Source organism: Carassius auratus, chromosome 25, assembly GCF_003368295.1.
Source record: "Carassius auratus strain Wakin chromosome 25, ASM336829v1, whole genome shotgun sequence".
Lineage (NCBI taxonomy): Eukaryota > Metazoa > Chordata > Actinopteri > Cypriniformes > Cyprinidae > Carassius > Carassius auratus.
The window spans coordinates 2798769-2822517 of NC_039267.1; the positions used below are offsets into that span (position 1 = coordinate 2798769).

The window sequence follows — 23749 nt, forward strand, 5'->3', positions numbered from 1 at the left end:
TGGCTGGTCGGTGAGTGGTTAATGTGTTGCAGTATTGTTATTACCATGTTCTAGGGCTTTGATGGGGGTTGCTAGGGTGATAACATGTTGCTATATCATTGTTAGGGTTTTCTGGATGGTTGTTAGGGTGAAACATTGCAATGCTGTTAGGGAGTTCTGGGTGGTTGCAGTATTTATGTTTCCATGTTCTGAGTGCTTGTTAGGGAATTCATGTTGCTATATCATTGTTGGGGTGTTGTGGGTGGTTGCTATGTCATTTATGGGTGTTGCCACAGTGATAACGTTGCAATGTCATTGTTGGAGTGTTCTGGGTGGTTGCTATGTCATTTATGGGTGTTGCCACGGTGATAACATGTAAATGTAAATGTAAATGTAAATAACTATGTTACTATATCATTGTTGGGGTGTTCTGGGTGGTTGCTAGGGTGATAACATGCTGCAATGTTGTTAGGGAGTTCTGGGTGTTTGCTAAGATATTCATGCGTTGCAGTATTGTTGTTAACATGTTTTAAGTGGTTTCTATGGCATTGATCGGGGTCGCCTGGGTGATGACATGTTGCTATATCATTGTTAGAGTGTTCTGGGTGGTTACTAAGATATTCATATGCAGTTGCTAGGGTGACAACATGATGCTAAATCATTGTGGGTGGTTGATACATCAATGTGTTTCTGTATCATTGCTAGAAAAGCTGTTTTCTTGATGAAACCCTTGAAGGACACTGAGCACTTCATGCTGCACTGAGATTAATCTAGACTATCATAACAAAATCCTCTGGTGGCAGACCACTCTTAAGTTTCATCGTACTGGGTTTTTTATATTGCTTCGTTTGACTGTACAACTGAGTGCCGCTGTGCTTGAATGAACCTAATTGGCTTGTTTATTGTATTAGCCTGACTAATTACTAACAGGAAGTCGAAACACTCGCTGGTTATTTACATCCTGTTTTGTAGCCACAGTCCCAATAATCCATAAGCTGCAATGATATGTGACGACTAAAACCACACACTTTCTGTAACAGTCTGGGCAATTAGTGGAGGAGCTACAGTAAACACTTGAAAACAATTAAAACAACAGTCCATATTTACAGTGGAAATATGAAGTGACTGGTAGCTGGAAGATACGCTGCTTCAGCAGCTTAAGTAAGATGACAGAGAAGCACATCCTCTCTGTCAGCATTTAATGCTCCAAGATACCTGTGACGACCTGCGAGGTGCTGCTAGAAATAATACTGCAAAATGTTTTTATATTGATTTGATTGACAGCCAGCATTTAGAGTGAACATTTATGTGCAATGACAGGAAATAACTCTGCAAACAATCGTAATGTTGTCTACTTTCACAGTTAAAATTAGATAAATTAAGTGCAGAAGCAATAGTGCAAAAGATATTTAAGATTTTATTTCATAGATTGTATATTTAAAATATTGTGTCTTACTACGATGGCAGATTTTTGCTTAAGTACAAACAAGTCAAACAAAATTGCCAGTTCAGAGTGCACTGAAATACACTTACAGTATATGCAAAATAGAGTATTTGAATAATAATTAGCATTTTATGCAGTTTTTTGCTTCTCAAGCAAGTTTATCTTGTTTCAAAAGTGTTATGCACACACACACACACACACACACACACACACAAATAATTTAACTAATTTAGTTTTAATTTAATTTTAGTCATTTAGAAATTATTTCAGTTTATCTGTGAATGTCATCAGTCAAATAATACATTTTGCACTGATTTAATTAGTTGAATATGTTTTGCTCAGTGATTGGTTCGTTTGTCTTGACTCTCTGTCCTGTGATTGGTCGAGTCTCTGACTGTGATAATGATCAGTGTGTATCTAATAGACCAGATAAATGAATATAATTAGAAGCCTAAAATAGCATAAATCTGAAACGGAGCAGGCCATAACTGCAGCATTCTGACTGAAGTGCTTCATCTCTGTTAGTGTATTTGTAATGAGACAAAGCCGAAGAAACTGCAATGCTGTCATCATGCTTTCTCTCCCGTGCCGTTGATGTGGACAGAGTGGAGAAATGTTGGAGATGTTTAAGCAGCGGTGAATGTGTTGGTTTGTCACCTGTACAGGAGTAATCGTCGATGCGGATGAACCCTGTGTGGCAGATGCACATGAAGGAGCCGGCGGTGTTCACACACTGTGTGTTCTCTCTGCAGTAGTGCCTTCCCTCCGCACACTCGTCGATATCTGCACAGAAAACATCACATCAGCTCAGACTCACACGCCGGGAGACTTTACATGCTGAGGACGGATAACGCTGAGTTTAGAGCCGCGAGTCAAAGTCTTTTACCACGGGGTGTGCGATATGTCAGATATTTACAGTACAGGGTTATTATAGTTCACTAACACTAAAACCTTCAAAAATACAGTGTATCTGTTACTTGAATTAAGCACTAACTGAAATTATAAAAATTGAAATAAAATCCTGTAAATTAAAATATTTATAGTATTGTATACATGAAAATGTATAATGATATAAAACATCATCATAAAATAAGTTATAATTATTTGTGTCCCTGCAGCACAGAAGCAGTCTTGAGTCTCTGGGGTATATTTGCAACAATAGCCAACAATACATTGTGTGGGTCAAAATTATACATTTTTATTTTATGCTAAAAATCATAAAGATATTAAGTTACTTAATAACTTAATTGTAACTTAACAGCTGTAAAGGAATATTTATTAATAATAATACTAATGATAATAATAAAAAATACAAAAACACAACAAAGCTACCAAAATTACTAAATTACTAAAATGAAAACAGAAAATATGAAAATAAAATAAAATTCTAAATATTACCAAAAACTTTAATGGTATATCAATGGTTAAAAATCATAAAATAAGCATAATAAATACAAATAACAACAAAAGAAAGAAATTAAAAGTGATAATTTTCGATGTATTAAAAGCAAATAGAAAGAGACAATTACACAGAAAAATATTATTACTGTTTACTCAGAAAGTATTTTCATTCAGAAATTAATACATTTCACAAATGAATACAAATAAATGGCAAGTAATACATTCAACCTGACATTTCCAAATAAAAAGAGTAAAATAATGTTTTCTTGTAAAATGCACAATTTGTTTTATTTACATCTTCTCTCTCTCTCTCTGTGTGTGTGTGTTTCTTAATATAAATATCTAATTACTTTAGTGTCTCTGATTTCAAAATGCTAAAATAACTAGAATATCCACGAATGAGTTTTTTTGACTCACAGAAGGATCGATAGTTTAAATCGATTTAATGAATCAGTTTGATTCAAGTTTTCTTATTATTTAAGATGAGTTTTTTTGCATTAAAACATTTTGAATCTATTTGGCAACACTGACTGTTTAGTTGATGATTTAAATGATTTTAAATAGTTTATTAATGAAATGAAATGATTTATTGTTCCTCTGACTGAGGAACATTTATTAAGTAAACAAATCATTTCATTTTAGAGCATAAATACTGATATACTGGCTATCTGTGGACATTTGTAGCTACAGTATTACCGCCGTTCTTTAAATCTAGAGTAAAAGTGCACAAGTCAAGGAGTTAGGATGCTTTTGTGTTGGATTCAAGTGTCCGTCTGATGAATTCAGGGACTTTTTAAGAGATGATATCCATGACATTTCCGAGGAAAGTTTGGTGTGAAGCGAGGGCAGAGCGATCGTCCGCCTCGTGTGTCATGACTCCTTGAATTTATCACAGGGAGATCAAATAAGAGGTATTAAATCAAATCTCATAGACTTACAGATCTAATAAAAAGCCTTATGAATTTTCACCAGCGCCGAACTGCTGCATTTGGGATAAATTCAGAGTGGCTTTATGGCTCAAGACTTCAAATGAAACTTTAACCCAATTTACTTCGAACTGGTGTCCTTCAACATAACCTCCGCCGCTTCTCTTCTGTAATTCACTTAACTCACGCTTCTTCTGCCAGTTACTCCTCAGGAAAAACTTATCGGGAATTATCATCCTAATGATTAAACAGTGTTTCTGAAGCATGACATCCAGACTTAAAAGATCGCAGGCAATCAAGAAAGAGCTATTAATACACAAATAAGAGAATGAATATTTATATTTTATTAATTTTGTATTATATAATAAATAATTATAATACCCACAAGCCTTTTGATTAGTTATTTTTATATGATTAACATCTCTTGATTTAAAAAGCTAAAAGATTTCCGATGTTTGAATAATTTCCATGAACCAGTTCATTTGAATCTTTTGTTTTAACGAAACAGTTTGCATTACTTTGACTGACTTTACTCTTTCAGAGCATGAATATTGAACGTTTGAGAAGCATGGAGAAGAAGACGAGCAGTCAGACTGGTGAAGGGGAGAATCAGGGCCAGAGCTTTGATAACGCTCCTCTCAGTTGATCTCCGGTGCATTAGCATGGAGCGGTCGAGGACGGGGTTTGTGTGTGAGATAGAGGAGGAGAAGGGAAATCCATCTTCTTTTCTGAGTTCTGTTCCTTCTGTTCTCTCAGTGGAAGGCCGATCAATCACAGCTAGCGCTCATGAATCAGGCCTGTTCACATCTCCACTGGAGTAAATATGGATAAACCATCTAACCCACGCTACAGAAGCCAACGAACGCTTCTGATCTGATGATAATATCACCCACAGTTCACATATAGCACTTGGTTTTCAGAGTTGGAGAAAGTTACTTTTTAAAGTAATGCATTACAATATTGTGTTACTCCATGAAAAAGTAACTTATTGTGCTACTTAGTAACATTTTATGGAAAGTAATGCATTACGTATGTTATTTTTACTATACTTTTTTGTCACCTTGGCTGAGCTTGCTTATTAGTTTTTTATTTCAGTTTTTTCATAACAAAAACCCCAAACGTTATATTTTGGCAACTAAAGGCACTTTCAACAGTTAGATTGATAAGCAGGAGTCAGTTAAGAAATGGGAAAACAATAACTTGGGTTAATTATTTGCAAAACGTAATTTTGTTGTAAATTTAAAAGGAATGTGATTTTACTAGTTACTTGAAAAAGTTATTTGATTATGTATCTCACGTTACTTGTGATTACTAGAGACTGAGGTGCCCCATTACAATATTAACAACATATACAGTAATGTAAGATATTGACATATAATATAATTTTTATTTACATTTAAGCATTTAGCAGATCTTTTAACCAAAGCTACTTACAATACATAAAATAAAATTTATGTGCATGTATGTGTGTGTGTGTTATAAATTATACAGTATGTATAATAGCTTTTACATGTAATATTATTGTTTAATAATATTATTTTATTTTAAATATATTTTATTAAATATATTTGTGTATGTGTTTATATGTGTCATTTTTTTCATTTTATATAGTTTTATTTTTCAGTTTTACTTTTAGTAATTTCAGTAAGAGTTAAATAAATAAGAATTGTTGCGTTGACCATAATGTTTTTATATTTTATTTCAATTGATGTTTATTTTAAGTAATTAAATTTTTTATGGTTGGCATCACTGAGATATTATTATAGCTTTTATTGATTTTCTGAATTAGTTTGAATTTTTATATTTTTAGTTTTAATTTAAAAAAAATCTTGAAGTTCTAGTAATTTTGTGTCTTTTGACATTTTTATACGTTTTTTTTAAATTATTATTTTATATATATATTGCCTTTCTAGTTTTTTTTTTTAATTTCAATTTAAGTTTTAGTTATTTTAGTACATCAAGAGAAATTTCACTTTGGCAACTAGCTAAAATAAAAGTTGTTTTAAACTTATTTCATTTTATGTAAGTTAAAGTTTACTTTATTTCAAGTAACAGAAATATTTTTAATGGCTTTAGTATTAGTAAAGTATAATAAACTTGTTTGGAATAAGCAATTTCTACACATGTATAATGTTATAAACTGTAAGCCTTTGTTATTTGAGTTTGGTTTGTATTGGTTCTGCAGTTGTGGCCATATTTTAAATCAAAATTCATGAGATTTGAAATGATAAATAATATTTGAATAGTTGTTAAGTTGTGATGTAAATCCATTGTGCTCTCTTAACCTCGTGATAGTTCTTGCAGTTCATTATTAGTATTTAATACTGTTTTTCTCAGTCAGACTGCTGTGGGTGGCACGATGTGTTTCTGTCTGCTGATTTCTCGCTCTATCTCTGGGCTCAGTGCTGTCTGTCTGCCGGCAGGAAGATAACATACGTGTGTTTTCCTGACAGACCTGCTGCTAAAAAAAAACACTCACCTCCCACAGATCTGTGGCTGCTGTCCCAAACACACACACACACACACACACACACACCAGATACCAGCACAACTACATGTGCTCAGACTCATCTAGGTCACCGAACCACAGTCGGGCAGTCAGTCTAAACAAATATGACCCATAATGGGGTCATATTAAATAGCTAAAATGAACATTATGTTGTGTATTTAGTGTAATGAAATGTGTCTATGCGGTTTATTTTTCCACATACTGAACATTATTGTTTCTCCTCTATGCCTTGTCTTTCTGAAATGCATCGATTTTTACAAAGCTCATTGTTCTGAAAAGTGAGGTGTGCTCTGATTGGCCAGCTATCCAGTGTGTTGTGATTGGCCAGCTATCCAGTGTGTTGTGATTGGCCAGCTATCCAGTGTGTTGTGATTGGCCAGCTATCCAGTGTGTTGTGATTGGATGAATGCCTCAAGCGTGTGGTGGAAATGTTACTCCCCTCACCATACTGTGATGATGATTCGCGAACCCGCTACGAACTCCCGAACTGACTCAAATGATTCATGGTCTGAACACCCCGAAATAACTCAAATGATTCGCTATCCCCAAACTGACTCAAATGATTCGCGATCCTGCTCCAAGCTCCCGAACAGACTCAAATGATTCACGCTCCGAACCCCCGAAATAACTCAAATGATTCGCTATCCCCAAAATGACTCAAATGATTCGCGATCCCGCTCCAAGCTCCCGAACAGACTCAAATGATTCACGCTCCGAACCCCCGAAATAACTCAAATGATTCGCTATCCCCAAAATGACTCAAATGATTCGCGATCCCGCTCCAAGCTCCCGAACAGACTCAAATGATTCACGCTCCGAACCCCCGAAATAACTCAAATGATTCGCTATCCCCAAACTGACTAAAATGATTCGCGATCCCGCTCCAAGCTCCCGAACAGACTCAAATGATTCACGCTCCGAACCCCCGAAATAACTCAAATGATTCGCTATCCCCAAACTGACTCAAATGATTCGCGATCCTGCTCCAAGCTCCCGAACAGACTCAAATGATTCACGCTCCGAACCCCCGAAATAACTCAAATGATTCGCTATCCCCAAAATGACTAAAATGATTCGCGATCCCGCTCCAAGCTCCCGAACAGACTCAAATGATTCACGCTCCGAACTCCAGAAATAACTCAAATGATTCGCTATCCCCAAAATGACTCAAATGATTCGCGATCCCGCTCCAAGCTCCCGAACAGACTCAAATGATTCACGCTCCGAACTCCAGAAATAACTCAAATGATTCGCTATCCCCAAACTGACTAAAATGATTCGCGATCCCCAATCTGACTCAAATGATACACGATCCCGCTCCAAACTCCAGAACTGATTCAAATGATTCACGCTCCCAACTCCCGAAATGACTCAAATGATTCACAATCCGAAGTTCCCATCCAAATCAAATGACACCGCCAGAGCTACTACTTTCTTAGTTCTCCAATTTCATAACATTTACTGAAATTAAGGTACGAAAAGTATGTTGTTAACAAATAAAATATCAATATTTTACACCGAAGACAAACATGCAGATCAACCGTTTTTGTTATGAATTGTATCCTATTTTCCGTTATTATGTATAGCCTAATACAATTAGTGTAGTATTTAAGGTTAAATGGAGAAAAGGGTTTTAAATGCAATGCAAAGAGGCAAATTAAAGTCATTTTGTGGCCATTTCCATTTGCAATTCCAATGTTTAGGGGAGACGTCCGTCCATCCATACATCCATCTATCATCCGTCCGTCCATCCATCGATCTATCCATCTAACATCCATATATCCATCTATTGTCTGTCCATCCATACGTCCATCTATCGTCCATCCATCCATCTATCGTGCATCCGTCCATCCATCCATCCATCCATCCATCCAGGGAGATTCTGAGAAGAACTAATTGATTCAATCATTTTTTCTTTATTTCATTTAATTTTTTTTTTTTACAATATTTATTTACTTATTAACTTATTTAAATTTATTTATTTTACAGGCATGAGATGATAATAATGTTTTTTTATTTGTTTGTTTGTTTGTTAATTAATGAATCGATTCATTAATTTGTTTGTTTGTTCACTTATTTATATTTATTTATTATTATTTTGTTTTCCTTCATTTTTCCTTCTGCTTTTTGTAACAGAAACATTATGAGTCCAGGGAGCCGTGAGTACTTCACTTGGTGATGATTTCAGTAAACCAAAACATTTAATCACAGACTCTTTCTAGACTGATTTCTGCTTACTGTCACAGTCCGTCTGGGGGTTTCAGAACAAGCAGCAGGTCTTTGACCAGATAAACCCATCCAGCTAGCATCTTAAGCCTGTTTCTGAATGGGCTTGAATATTTGGATTGCGGTCTGTGTCTCATGACAAACGAGAGCCACTGTCAGTCTGTTCTCTACGGGACGCTCTGGTTTTATGAATCACTGCGCTTCGTTTTCCATTAAGTGAGCACTTCATACAAGGCAAAACAATTCATTAGGATTAATACGGCCTGCCAGAGTCCATTCGCTCTCGCCGCGTCGCCGGGAACTTTATTCACTTCTGCTTCTACCTGTGAATACCAGAGTCATTTATCAGCTGTGAGAGCGACTTCATCAGAGCACAGTCACGCTTTCACACCACTGCTTCATCTTACCTGATCACATTCACATTATTCAAGGTGCCTTCGAAGTCTCTTCTAAGTAAAACGTTTACAATTATAGAGAGAGAGAGAGAGAGATCAAATTAAATAATAGATAAATCTTCATAAAACAGGTTGTTGTTTGACTTCTGAAAGCATGAAACCATCAAAGCTCATTGTTGGACACACTTCAGTCCTGCTGTTCTCCACATGAAGTCTGTGAAGTGTGTTTGAGATCAGATCTACTGTAAGAATCAGCACGCTCTTCAGCTTCTCAGTCCCTCCCAAAGCTTTATTATGCAGTAAAGCAGCGTGAAGCTCACGCCCTACAACCTCCCTCATGAAATATTGAAACGGGCCTGATCTCATCAGCACAGACGTGCTATTTTTAACTCGCCCAATGCTCATCGCGCCTTCACAGAGCCACGCAGGCTTCCTGAGAGAGACTGGTGCTCCTGTGCTGCATAATGAAGAAAGCAGACGTGTTTCTGAAGCTGCGGATGCTGGAGAGCGTGAGACGACGGCGATGGGAACGTTTCCTCTCAGTCTCAGGGGTGTGTTCTGATTCACAATAACATCGTGAGGCTCCTGACGGTTGTGGGTTATCTGACTATATAGTGTGCATATCAGATGAAGTGAGGTGTTTGATATGATGATGCTGTATATACGGCCTGATGCTTGATGGGAGAGATTTCGTTGTACATTTACACGACAATACGTTGTTCGGTTTAGTGCAACAGTTTCAAATGCGTTTCATCTATCTCTGTTTATACACAATTATTTATTCAAATAAATACATTTTGAGTAAAAAATACTTAAAATATAAAATATTTCTATAAAAATATGTTTAAAAATTATATTTTATTTCTATAATTTGATTAATATTTAATTTTCTTTCATTTTAAATAGTTTTAATGTGAATTTAAATAAATACATTTGAATAAATGTAACATATTTAAATACATATTTATTAAAATATTTGCATATATATTAGTGCTGTCAAACTATTAATCGTGTCCAAAAAAAATAAATAAATTTGTTTACATAATATATGCGTGGGTACTGTGTATTTTTATTATGTATATATAAATACAAGCATATGCATGTATATATTTAAGAAAAATATGTTATGTTTCTATATTACATATATTTATATATATAATTTTAATTATATAAATGTATGCATGTAAATATTTTCTAAATATATACTGTATGTGTGTGTATTTATATATAGAGAAGAAATATACATATTATAAATATTATGATTAGAATGTGATCAAACAGTTTTTAAAAGCTGGGCTAAGATATATAATATATTTTGTAAACTATTTTTCCTCATGCTTTCCCAATTAAATAAATAAATAAATAATCAAGAAATAAATATTAATAATTTCAAAGGGTTACTAATGTCTGGGAAAAATGTGGGAATGAATGGGTTAAAACATGATTTAATATAAGAATTGTTTTAAACATAATTTCCCAATTTTTACCAAAATTATTTAATTAATAATTTGTATTTAAATTAGATACAGTTACTGTGTGTGTGTGTGTGTTTTATATATATATATATATATATATATATATATATATATATATATATATATATATAATTATTTATGATTTATCTATTTGATAAAAATCACCTGATCTTTTGATTTGAGTCCATCAAACACAAAAATGATGATTGTGGTTGTATCGACCAGCTCTATCTGTGAAATGTCTCCCAGAAAGAGGACGTGTATTGCATTAAAGAAGTAGAATAGGCAAATGTGTGGGATTTGCGGAGCTAAAAGCAGATCTGGTCCTCCAGCGAATGATGGAAAGCTCAGCAGCAGGTGTTGTGTCCCAAGCAGCAAGGTTAAACAGAAAGAGGTGACAAATGAGTGTGGAAGTGGGACACTGCCGGCGAATCTGTTTCTGGGTTACACATGGCTTATATTCCTGATGCTTTATTTCAAAGCTCTTTGATTTCTTGCTCTCCCCTCCGCAGGATCGTTTAGGACCGTCCAGCTCGCTGTGTCTGATAGCATCTTTAATTATTCAGATCCTCTCCTCTTTGATAATTACCTGACCGGCCGTGCACGTGAGGCTATTTTTAGCCGACGAGATGAACAGGTTTCATTAGAGACCCGTCTGATGCACAGGAGGTGACGGGGGCGCCGTGTCCCCACAAACACGGCCCGAGTCATTAGGCATTCACCGAAAGTAGGCCATCCGAGGCTGGGCTTTGAGAGGAAAAACCAGGATGAGGAAGGTGGAGGGGGACATTGATGACTTACTCACAGCCGTACGCAATAGCAGCCAATTAAGATGCCGAAGCAAGACGGATTCGAGTCGTGCATCAATAATGCCACTTGGTTAATTAGGCATGTGCATCAAAACCAACACAGATAACGGAGAATTGGTTATTTTTAGAGCCATCACTCAACTCGGAAATGTCACTGAATTAATGATAGAATAACAGGATGAGATGATTAATTAGTCAAACTAATCGCATATTGATCTGACAGATGGAAAAAGCATCAAACAGATGTCAGTGTACTGTATCTCATATTCACGCAGCAGTTTGTTCTCCAATCAGACTTTACTGTTTTTAGCGTCTTGCGTCATGAGCGCTGATGACAGACTCATAGGAAAATGTATTATTGTTATATATAGTGTAATATATTTCATTACATTATTTGTAATTTTGTTTATTATATTCAGAATATATGAATTTATAATATTGTATTATATTTGGGATATAATTAATTTAGCTAAACTGTTATATTGTTATATTAATATTATATTTATTTATTTATAATATATTTATTTTATATTTATTCAAATTCATTCATAACATTAATATTAATTTAACCTCACTATGTATATATATATATATATATATATATATATATATATATATATATATATATATATATATATATATATATATATATATATATATATACTTTATGTAATACTAATTTGCGCTAAATTAATGTTAAATAAGTAAATTTAAATTTCCAAAGCATTTTACAATCACATGAATATTAATTGCACATTATTAATAATTAACAATATTTATTATATTGCATTTTATCGTTTTATGTAACATATCGTACCAAATGATTTATATTATTATTGTTACATTCATAATATAATTTATTAGTAATATTATATTTTATATTTATAACTATTAAAACGACATTAATATAATATTATTTCATACAATTTAAATCACATTACAATGAATTATTATAAATGAATACAATGTACCAAATAAATTTATTATATTGTGTTTGTGTAATAATAATACTTATAATTATATATGTTTATAATGTTATACTTATTAAAAATAATAATAATAATTGGTCATATTTATTACCTTCCTTTATATTTAATATAATGAATTATTAATTAATATTATATTTATTAATATTAATTCTAAAACATTATTGTGTACTATAAATATTAATTTAACATTACCATGAATAATATTTAATGTATATCTGTTTTATGTAATAATAAATTGCACTAAATCAATGTGTTAAATTGCTAAGTTTCGATCCCCAAAGCCGTAGACATTATATCAGTATCTGACTGCGATATTTTATGTCATACTCTATTCTGCGTCACTTTACCAGCAGAAAAAAATCCAATTATAACAAGAGGAGTCATTATACACATGTCCTGGAATAATAATGTATATCTTGGAATATTAAAATCAGCCGGTGGCTCTAATGCAGTTAAATTCACTGTAATTATGGCTGGTTTCCCGCGGCGTGTGCTTGTAAATGTCACACGTGTTCTGCAGGGATGGATTATCTGGCGGATCGTTTGATTGACAGCTCACCTTCGCAGTAGGCACTGTCCTCACGCAGCGGTCGGAAGCCGTTCTTGCAGCTGCAGCTGGAGCCGGCGTCTAAGTTCACGCAGGCCGAGTTGTCAGCGCAGATGTTCTCCTCGGCGCAGAAGTCGTGACCTTTGACCCCAGACAGAGGAGATTTGTGTTCATCGATTCATGCTTCGTGAAACACTGTCACGCTAAAGGTCAAACTACACACCGATTATTGTCTATGGACCCTTTTCACAAGACTGTGACGACGCTATTAACATTCATCTTAAAAGTTTTTTATATTTAAATGTTTTTTTTTTTTTTATTATGTGCATTTATAACAGTGCTGTTAAACGATTAATCGCGATTAATCGCATCCAAAATAAAAGCTTTTTTTTTTACATAATATATGTATGTGTATTGTTTATATTAATTATGCATATATAATTAAACACACATATGGTGTATATTTACAAAATATTTACATTTATATATTTAATACGGAGCCCCGCACATGACATGCAAGAAAAAATAAATAAATTGTGCGCACAATTTACTAATTCGTTCTCTCACTGTACTAAAACGTGCGCACGATTACTATTGCGTTCCCTCAATTTGCTAAAAAGCGCGCACACTTTATAAACCGAGTGAATGCAATCGTAATCGTGTGCACGTTTTAGTACAGTGAGGGAACGAATTAGTAAATCGTGCACATTATTTAACCTACAATTTTTTTCCTGCATGCTCCGTAATTTAAATTCATAAAATATATTTACTATATAACATATTTTTTCTTAAATATACACATGCATGTGTGTTTATTTATATATATGTAACAAATATACACACACACACACACGTATATAAATAAAAACGTTTATTTTGGATGCAGTTAATCCTTTGTATTACTGTATATCACCTTTGCAAACCCAGAAATGTGACAAAAGTCCATAGCACGTATTGTAACGATTCTCAGAGGTTTTTCGTTCAGTATAAAGGCAGATGCACTTCTGTACCTCTGCAGACTCTGCAGCATCTGTCCGTCAGTGTGATCCGATCGGATTCTGCGCAGGTGAGCTGTGCACAGTCTTCAGAGCTCGGGATCCTGTGCATCGTACGATCCTGACAGAGAAAACAAATGTGTTTATCATTTGCCCTCAAAAACGGAGATAGATAGATAGCTCTGAAAGATTGCTGTGTGGTTGCTGGGTAGATGTTAGGAAGATGCATGTAATAGCTAAACTAAATAGTATGTAAATTCCTCAAAACTTAGTGTTTGGGGAGATCTGTACCCTGCATTCAAACAGCTGGCAGAGTCCTGCGGTGGGATGATGAACAGCACAGCGTTGTCCTTCCACCAGCGTCTGCTCCGAGAACAAGCACATCGCTGCCCAAAACAACAACAAGCACACACACATGAACACACAGCACACTCACAGTGAAAGTTAACTGGCTTCCAAACAACTCCAGACCCCACTGACTTCCATAGCATGGACAAAAAAGTCCATTTTATTTGCATTGCATTTAGAAATAAGCACGACGTGACTCAGCAGAAACACAAGCAGCACAAATCAAACCTGCACTATTAATGTGAGAGAAAGAAATGCTACGCTATGGAAATTTGGAGCAAACAACCAACGATTACAAGACGTCTGAGGAGATAATTGTTCCCTAGACAGCAATTATTTCCTCCTCTTACTTCAAATACAACTCTGCATACAGAACAAACCTCACCGAGAACAGAGTTATATAGTTTCAAATGAATCCTTAATGCTGTTTGCTACATCAGTCCTCAATTCATCCTGAGGAGAGTTTACTGGTTTAAATGCACATTAAAAATATCTGCTCTATACTCATTAATATCACCATTAGGCATTGAATAACACTCCTTGAACAGTAATCATAGAAAGTGAATTTGATCATTAAAGCTCTAGCAGATCATAAATGTCTAGGTTTGTGTTTTTGTTCCAGGATGAAGTTATCTGGAGTGAGCGAATGTTAGCAGTTTCCCGGCGCTGTAGGACAGGGACACGAGATGTAAATAGCAGCCCAAATGTTCTGGAGACAGAAGACTGTGAGACGCTTTGAAGCAAAGCCTCTGCCGAACACCATTAGAACAGACGCACAGGCTTTTTAGATGTCTGACGAAAACAATCTGTCAGCGCATGGCAGCCTAGTTAGCACAAATGAAGAATTATATTCAGAAATGAATCTTTAATGTTTGTTTTAAAACAGAAGTGTTGATTATAGGATCAAAACCTCTGCATGTAGTCATTCTTCGTCATCAGTTAGGAACCTAGGTGTGCTATTTGACAGCAATCTGCATTTCTTCCATCTAAAAAAGTATATATCTAAATTACAACCTGTGCTCTCTCAATGTCGAATGCAGAAATGTATGTAAAATGTCATTTATAAATTATATGTTTTCACTGTACTGTAACTCATGAAGGGTTAAAACGAAAGGCTTGCTGCAGAAATGAGCGCTAACTCTGAGATTAGCATGGATATCAGCTATGACTAATAATACAGCAGGGTCATCTTCACTTCTTAATTATAAGTGAATAAATCAGCGGTGACGATAATGACCCGTATCAAACACTGGCTCATCAGGCGACGCTAACGGATTGATTCCTCCTCGCTCAATAACAATCCAGCCACTTCATAAAGCTGGTGCTGAAATAGCTTTAAACTAATGTCTAAAATCAAGTATAGATTTGCATAACCCTTGCAGGGCTGCGTTTATTGGCTGGTGATAAATAATTGATTTGAATATGTAAATGTGCTGCTTGACACCTCTGGAGACGGAGTGTGGATGTAGCTTAGCAACACAAATGTGTGGTCAGTTGTCAGGCAACCCGTGTGGAGGCGGTTGTATGGAGTGTGTGAATGGAGAAAAGTGCTATTGTTGGCAATAAGGAGTGACAGATCATATACACAGAGCGGGGTGTGTGTGTGTGTGTGTGTGAATACGTGTGAATGTGTGTCTATCTCTGTGTGCACATTTGTGTGCGTGATTGCATGCATATGTGTTTATGTGTGTGCACATTTTTGTATTTGTTTGAGTGTGTTTGTGTCTGTGTGTGTGCAGTTATATGTGTGCATGTGTGTGCATGTGCATTTGCAAGTGAGTGTATGCTCATTTGTATATTTGTGATTGTATGTGTATGCGTTAGTTTATGTGCATGTGCGCGGCGTGTGTAGTTTTATGTATGCACATTTACATGTTTGTGTGCATGCGAGTGTGTGTGCACCTGTGCGTGTTTGTAGTTGTGTCTGCGAATTTGTGTGTGTGTTAAATGCATGTGTGTGCACATTTGTATAGATGTAGTTGTGTGTGTGTGTGTGTGTGTGTGTGTACTCACACTGGCACTCTTTGCAGCAGGTTCCTGTCACATACCCTGGGGTCGTACCATCAGGACACTCGAGCAGGGGGCACAGAATCTTCTCACAGCGGACCGTTCCATTCTAAAGAAGTGAAAACGTTCAGTCAGTGCTAGTCTGCTGAAGATGAAGCTGTTGTTACACTGCACTCTTTTGTAGTTTGCTACTCTATGAGCAACACAACAGTTATTTCTGTGAGGACTGTTCATAATAATAACCCTTTAACGATTCACAAAATAATTAATTCAGTAATTTATTACATGATTTTACCTTTAGTTTCAATAATCATAATGATAACTGTAACTATGATAATGATGATAAACAATAACTGCAATAACTATAACTTATAACGATAACTATAATTATTGTATAACCAAAAACAACTTCAATAATAACTGTGACTGCAATAATATACTTAAAACTAACTACAATGACAACTATAACAATTAATATAACCACAAATGTAATTATAACAATAACTATTACCATAACTGTAATGATAACTGTAATTATACAGTAGTTACTAAAGACCTTTTTCCAGAGTAGATGATGAGCGATTACTAACTCTATCTTCTGATTGGATGCTCTTCTGTTCCGGTCTCCACAGGAGGAAGTAATTGAGCCATGTGCTTTTTAAAAACATTTTAATAGGTTTAACATTAGATTATCCGCTCGGAATAAACGCTAACTTGACTAGAAACACCGGAGACCGGAAATGCAGAGCATCCTTCTGGTTAAGAGTAAGGCATGACTTCTGCGTTCTGGAAAAACCTCCATTAATATAAGAGTAAATATGAGATAACTGTATTGATAATGATTTTAAAGAATATATATATGTATATTACTATAGTCTTAATATTTTACACAATTTTACTTCTCAATACAAAAAGACTCATCACAGTCAGTATATACATAAACCCATATTTCATCCCATAATAGACCGCTTTACAGGATGTGAAGGGACTCAGGTCTCCCTAAAGCATGACGTCTATCTGTTTAAGTAAAATTAAGGTAATGTTCCTTTCCAAACTGTCCGGATCTCACTAACTTGCTGTTGGTAGTTTCAGTGGGACCCCTGTCTCATCTGAAGCTCGATCGCAGTCTGTTTGGACACACTGAGTGCGCCGGAGCCCAGCGAGCGTCTGTCAGAAGAGCACAGGGACTTCTAAAGATAGGACAGAATCCCTTCGTCTGTCACTTTGCATTCGGCAAAATATCCGTCTTACTCGCGGATAATAAATGTGTAATGAGTGAGAAAGGAGGAGGAGAGAGAAAGCTTTCAGCGAGAACTGCTTCACATCTGTGTTTGCATTACGTATGCTACACGGTGAGGACACGTGTCAGAGGAATGTGCTGTCGTGTTTGACCTTTGGGGCGACATGCAAGCACACTGCTAATTAGCTAATTGCAAACTGCGTGACTGGATGAACGACGTCTAGTCGTGTGTGCACAATTTAACTAGTAAACCTCGGTTTATAAAGTAGTGATGGGCAGATGGATCCTAATATTGATGATAATACTAACATATGATAGGGAATAAATAATGCATTAAAACTACTTTTATAATGCATTATATTTAAAGGCTTTAAGTGAAGTATTACCTAAATTAAATGTGTTTTCATGTGTCATCCCATTTGATCACACAGAACTTAATTTCTGAATTTATTTGTATAGTTTTTTTGTATGTATGGATTACTTTGGTTGTTGCCGACATCTGGTGAAAATTTCATGTCAACTTTAGAAATATATTACTTATTTTTACCTGCTGTAAAGGCTTTAATTAAAGTGTTACTTTAATCATTGTTGGGTAGTGTTGGGCAGTAATGCGTCATTAGTAACGCAGTTACTTTTGACAGTAACTAATACTGTAACGCATTACTTTTTAAATAAATTAACTCTGTTAACGTTACCATATGGTGCATTGTCCGTTACTTTTTAAAAAATTTATTAATTTTGACTGAAGTGCAGCCTAACCTGTTTGCAGCTGCGACACATTGTAGGATTGGTGGATGCCGACCACTGTAAACACGAAGACGCACTGTGGGCGTGTTTCCGTTTATTCAAGTATGTGCGGCAGTCATGGCGAGTCAAGGCGAGAGCAATACGAGTTTTCAAAGTGGACATATGCTCTCTTTGTCTTTCTGGTTCGAATGCCCAATCCTTGCCCACGAATTTCCAATCCGTGCGCTCCGATTTTGTAAACCGTACCCTCGGTTTTTGAATCTGTACCCACTAATTCATAATCTGCACGCACACTTTCGCAATCCGTTCCCATGGATTTGTAAACTGTAGCCTACTTACAGATTCATGCAGCAAGCTCCTACGTGTTAACATACAGTTTTAATGAATATTATTATGTGGAATGGGTCTACAGCAAAGTGTCTTAAGTGATTCTCTGTATGTTTTTCTCATACAGGTGAAACATTGTTGAAAACATGCAGCATGTCTCTACTGTGGAGTTTCAGGTGTTGTGCCCAATTTCGACCCCCTGACAAATTATTACCCCCCTTGTTTTGGTAGGTTTAGGGGAAGGTGTGGGGGAGGGGTTACGATTAGGAGTGGGGTTAGGATTCGGCAATCAGGTAGCGATTTGAACAAGGGGGGTGATAATTCGGCAGGGGGTCGAAATTGGGCACAACACCAGCTTTCAGTCGACTCCATTTTTCAGTCAGTTTCGTTTTCCTTTCCAAAAACTTTGGAACGTGTCACAATGAACCATAATTTAGAACACTTTTTCTTTCATTTCGTTAATCTGTCAATATGATATAAGTGAAATATATTTAGGCCCAATCTCAATTCTACCCCTTAGCCCTTTCCCTTTCCCCTACCCCTCCGTTTCGCGCGTTCAGGTGAAGGGGTAGGGGTAGGGGTAAGGGGAAGGGCCAGAAGATTTTTCGGGAACAGACTTCAGACGAAGGGGTATGAATTATCACGGCAACATGGCAGCTACAGCAAACAAAAATACACATAAATGTAAGCTTTTCTGGCATAAATAAAGATTTTAACGAAAAGCATCATTTGTTTTATGTTACATTCAATTGTGAGTTCATATTAACAGTCATGTTAATGAAATGTTAATGAAAAGAAATGTTAGCAAAAAACGCTAATATTTGCTAACGTCATATCACTACAGACTGCGTGACAGTGCCACAGCATATGTCTGATCAGGGCGATAACTGCCGTAGACTAATCCCCCCAATAATTAGAAATCGCTAAATCATTTTCTCAAATGTTGCCTTTTCGAGGGAGAAAGAGAGAGACAGAGAGAAAGGAAAATTTTATGTATTCGCGTCCGTGCGTTTATCTTTTTAGAGTGAGTTTACTTAAAAACAGCGATTGTATCCTCTCATCGCTGGAAAATATAATGTAGCGATTCAGTATTTAAACTGTTAAAAAGTGTTAGCTGCGCGATTTCAGATATTTGTTTGTGTCAATAAGCAGCTCAATAATACAGAACGATAATTAAAGGCTCTAATGTACACCAGTATATGTGTGTATTGTAAGAGCTAGACGACGAATGATGGCGTGTGACGTCATGGTAGTGGTGTCCCAATCCTTAGGGGAATATTGTCTCCCCTACCCCTTGACACTCCGTTTCAAGGGACAAGGGGTAGCAGTAGGCCGAGGGGTAGGGCAAGGGGTATAAAATAGAATTGGGATTGGGCCTTAGTGTATATGCCTATATTCCTTTTTATGTAAGCCTACAGGGGTTAGTTTCTCAGTTTTCTCCATTCACAGAAGAGCTGCAGATGTGTGATATGTTGAATTCATCTCACACTATCCTCAGATAAACTCTAAGGGCAGTTCATTGCCATTGACACTGACCTATGATGAGTTCACAGCTGAACGGACATTTCACTCGTTGGCTTCAACGTCACATTTGCATATGCCGTAATACTGGAATTCATGATTCATTGACAGGAAATTTCAAATCCTCAATGGAACGATAAAATAAAATTTTCGATTCTGTTCTGTTTGGAAGTCTGTACAAGCCTAGAGTGGCTTCACTCCCTCCTTGCATAGTTTTGTACTTGTACTAAACATGTGCTAAACAAATAAACTAAACTAAACTAAACTAAAATTTGATTTTGTTTCTGTTTCTGGTTCTGTTCCTGTCAAAATTTTGTTCGTTTCCGGTTTTCATTTTCGTTCCTTTAACCTTTAACCAACAGCTTTTTTGATGCAGAAGCCACTTTAGTTTTTGATTCTGAATATATTATTCAGGTGTTTTGTTGTTTATTTCAGAAATCCTTGTGATATACAATATTCAGTTTGTGCTCACCTGACTTAATCAAAATAGTGTTTAAAAATGACTTTCTGTATTACTTTGTGTTTGTATAAACCATAATGCATAAAAGCGCATTAATGGGAACATTAAAGAAGTTCGGAGCGGGATCGCGAATAATTTGAGTCTGTTTGGGGAACGCAAATAATTTGAGTCAGTTTGGGAGTTGGGAGCGTGAATCATTTGAGTCATTTCGGGAGTTCGTAGCGGGATCGCGAATCATTTGAGTCAGTTTGGGGATCGCGAATCATTTGAGTCAGTTTGGGAGTTGGGAGCGTGAATCATTTGAGTCTTTTCGGGAGTTGGGAGCGTGAATCATTTGAGTCATTTCGGGAGTTCGTAGCGGGATCGCGAATCATTTGAATAAGTTTGGGAGTTCGGAGCGTGAATCATTTGAATAAGTTCGGTTCGCGAATCATTTGAGTCATTTCGGGAGTTCGGAGCGTGAATCATTTGAGTCATTTCGGGAGTTCGGAGCTGGTTCGCGAATCATTTGAGTCAGTTTGGGGTTTTCAACGCTTGTTTAGGTGTGATATGTGTACTCGTTTTTTTTGTTTTAATGATGTGCCTTTTAACAGTATCAAGTATATTCAAAAACTAAACAAATTGCCTAAAAAGTGCACGCATCTAGGCTAATGTGAAGTTACATGAAAGTCATACTAGTGAGCGTGTGCATTTTGAGTGCGTTCTTTCACTGCATTATTTGGTGTATTAAAATGCATTTATGAATGTATGTGAATGATCACAAAATTCAAGATATGGGGGTTAGAAAATGTATATATTTATATAATTTTGTGTAGTTAATCAATATCACACAAAGAGTGTCATTTCAGTTTTTCTCCAAAAATCAGCATGATTAAAATGTGATATTAAGTTACTACAAACAATAATTTAATTACAAATACAAAATGTTGCAGAACAATGTCAGAGTCAGTTTGGGGATCGCAAATCATTTGAGTCAGTTTGGGAGTTCGGAGCGTGTTCGACTTAGTCAAAATAGTGTTTAAAAATTACTTTCTGTTTTACTTTGTGTTTGTATAGACCATAACGCATAAAAGCTCATTAATGGGAACATTAAAGAAAGTTCTTTAAAAAAGTAACTAACTAGAATGATAACTAGAATGATAATGATAGCCATGATAGATATAACTATAATGATAACTGTATCAATAACTATTGTGATAACAGTAACTGTAATCCTAGCTATAGCGATAACTATAATCATAACAAAAACTATAACATACGTAACTATGACTTTACTGATAACTATAACTATAATGATAACTAAATTTTACTATAATAATAACCATAAAAAATATACTTCATATTATGATACCTATAATCATAACATGTTAACTATAACCATAATGATAACTATAATGATACCTTTAATAATAATCATACAGAAAAATATACATATAATGATAAATATAGCAATACATATTTTTATAAATATAACAACAGCGATAACCAAAACTATTATGCTGAAGTTAGCTATAATGTTAACTATAATAATAACTATGTTAGCCTCCACATTCTGTTTATCTGTAATTTTGTCATTTAGTGCTTAAATCCTTGATCACTCTGACGTCAGATGATTTTGATTGGCTGAACGATACCTGATTATAAAAACATTGTTCCTCAGTGTCACTATTGTTAAAGTTGGGATGTGGACATCGTTATTCTAGTTATTCGTTATAAATGGTTAATAGTTACCATTATAGTTATACTCCATGTTTCTTCATCTCTTCATGTATGAATAATCCTTTTTTAAGTATCTAAAGCTTCACCACTGACATACATATCTGCAGCACATTATCTGGATTATGAAATTAGACTCCAAAAAGTTCTTGTAATATTATTATTATTTAAAAAATGTTTATAATCAGAATCATTGCTTTTTATGGATTACAGGATTACATTTAATTCACGCAATGTCAGTAAATTATTTAGAATTCATTGATTCGCCCTAACTCTTATCTTTTCTCTTTCAAAGTTACCTTTCTATAAGTCTGTCATATCATTTAACTTTAACTATATTCAGAATATGGAATGTTCATATATATAACTTTGCAACACTATGTATAAAACATACTGTAATTCTGAAATGTATTATTGATTATATGAATGGCAATTTTAAAACAAGTTAAGTAAAAAGTAATCTAAAAGTAATCTAAAATACCTATAATGAGTAACCTAGATTATGTTACTAACTAACTGTCTAATTTAGCCTTAGTTTTCTAACTATTTATTGAACAGATCCCAAAATATAAAGATTGATCAACAATTATCTGAAACCATTAACTATTAATAAAGGGGTCCCTCAGGGCTCGGTGTTAGCATCAACCCTGTTTTCAATTTCATTAATAATATTTAGTATAGTCAGAAAACTGAATATAAATATCTCGAAATCTTGAAAGTTATGTGGTATATAGAAATCCATGTAAAGGTGTTCTGGAACAATTAAATGTTTGTATAAAACTACAATTTTCATCATGTAATCTGTACTCCACTCAGCATTGCATACAAGCCATCAGACTCACCGAGCACGTGCAGTTCTTGCAGCCATCGGTCCATGTCTGCTCCTCTCTGTAGGTCACTCCCTTCACGTGACACGTCCTCTCGCAGTAACAGGAGTCCAGACCCTTCATCTTCTCCTCGGCCAGAGACAGCTGCAGGAGAGAGAGCAGATTAAGCCCCAATTAAACTCAGACAACAGACGAGGAAATGCTTGCAGTTGATTGATTATTTGCAATCGGCCGTTTGCATTTTTCATTAAGCAAACGATACTAAGGTGTTATTCCGATACGCTTGATCAGAAGAGTTTTTCCTCATCAGCGACAGAGTTTTTGTGCGGTTGGCAGCTGTGAGTTATTACAACACCATAAACAAGCCTTTAAATTCACAGCACAGACACAAGCCAGATGTTCGCAGAAACTGGGCTCGGATTCATCTGTCAAACAAACAGCGGAGAAACACACCGTGTTTACTGCCAGCTCACTGCAGAGCAGGATTGAGACATCGAAAATAATGTTTAATACCAGTTTAACTCCTGAATCTGAGGTTGCAAAAGAGATACAGAACTATAATTTGAGTTTTGAAAGTGTTTTTTTATTTTTTATTATGAATTACCCACATACACAACATATGGAATATATCCAGACACATTAGATGATAGTTATACTGAATATTTGAAAAGTCTCTGATATATTTAAAGGTCCACTGAAATAATAATAATAATAATAATAATAATAATAATAATAATAATAATAATAATAATAATAATAATAATAATAATAATAATAATAAATAAAATAAATACTATATAATTATATGTGTGTGTGTTTTAGTCTTGAATTACCTATTTGACTTAAGTCAAATAAAAAATT

The 23749-nt window shown here is 35.3% G+C and overlaps 1 protein-coding gene across 1 annotated transcript in view; it reads right to left on the reverse strand.

The window, feature by feature from the left end:
• nell2a (neural EGFL like 2a) overlaps nt 1-23749 on the reverse strand; it is an 82419-nt gene that overhangs the window by 32420 nt on the left and 26250 nt on the right. Inside the window, 6 exon segments of the mRNA XM_026201803.1 lie at nt 2081-2206; nt 12713-12841; nt 13711-13816; nt 13987-14081; nt 16057-16159; nt 22904-23032. Of these exon segments, the coding sequence (XP_026057588.1) occupies nt 2081-2206; nt 12713-12841; nt 13711-13816; nt 13987-14081; nt 16057-16159; nt 22904-23032 (688 nt within the window).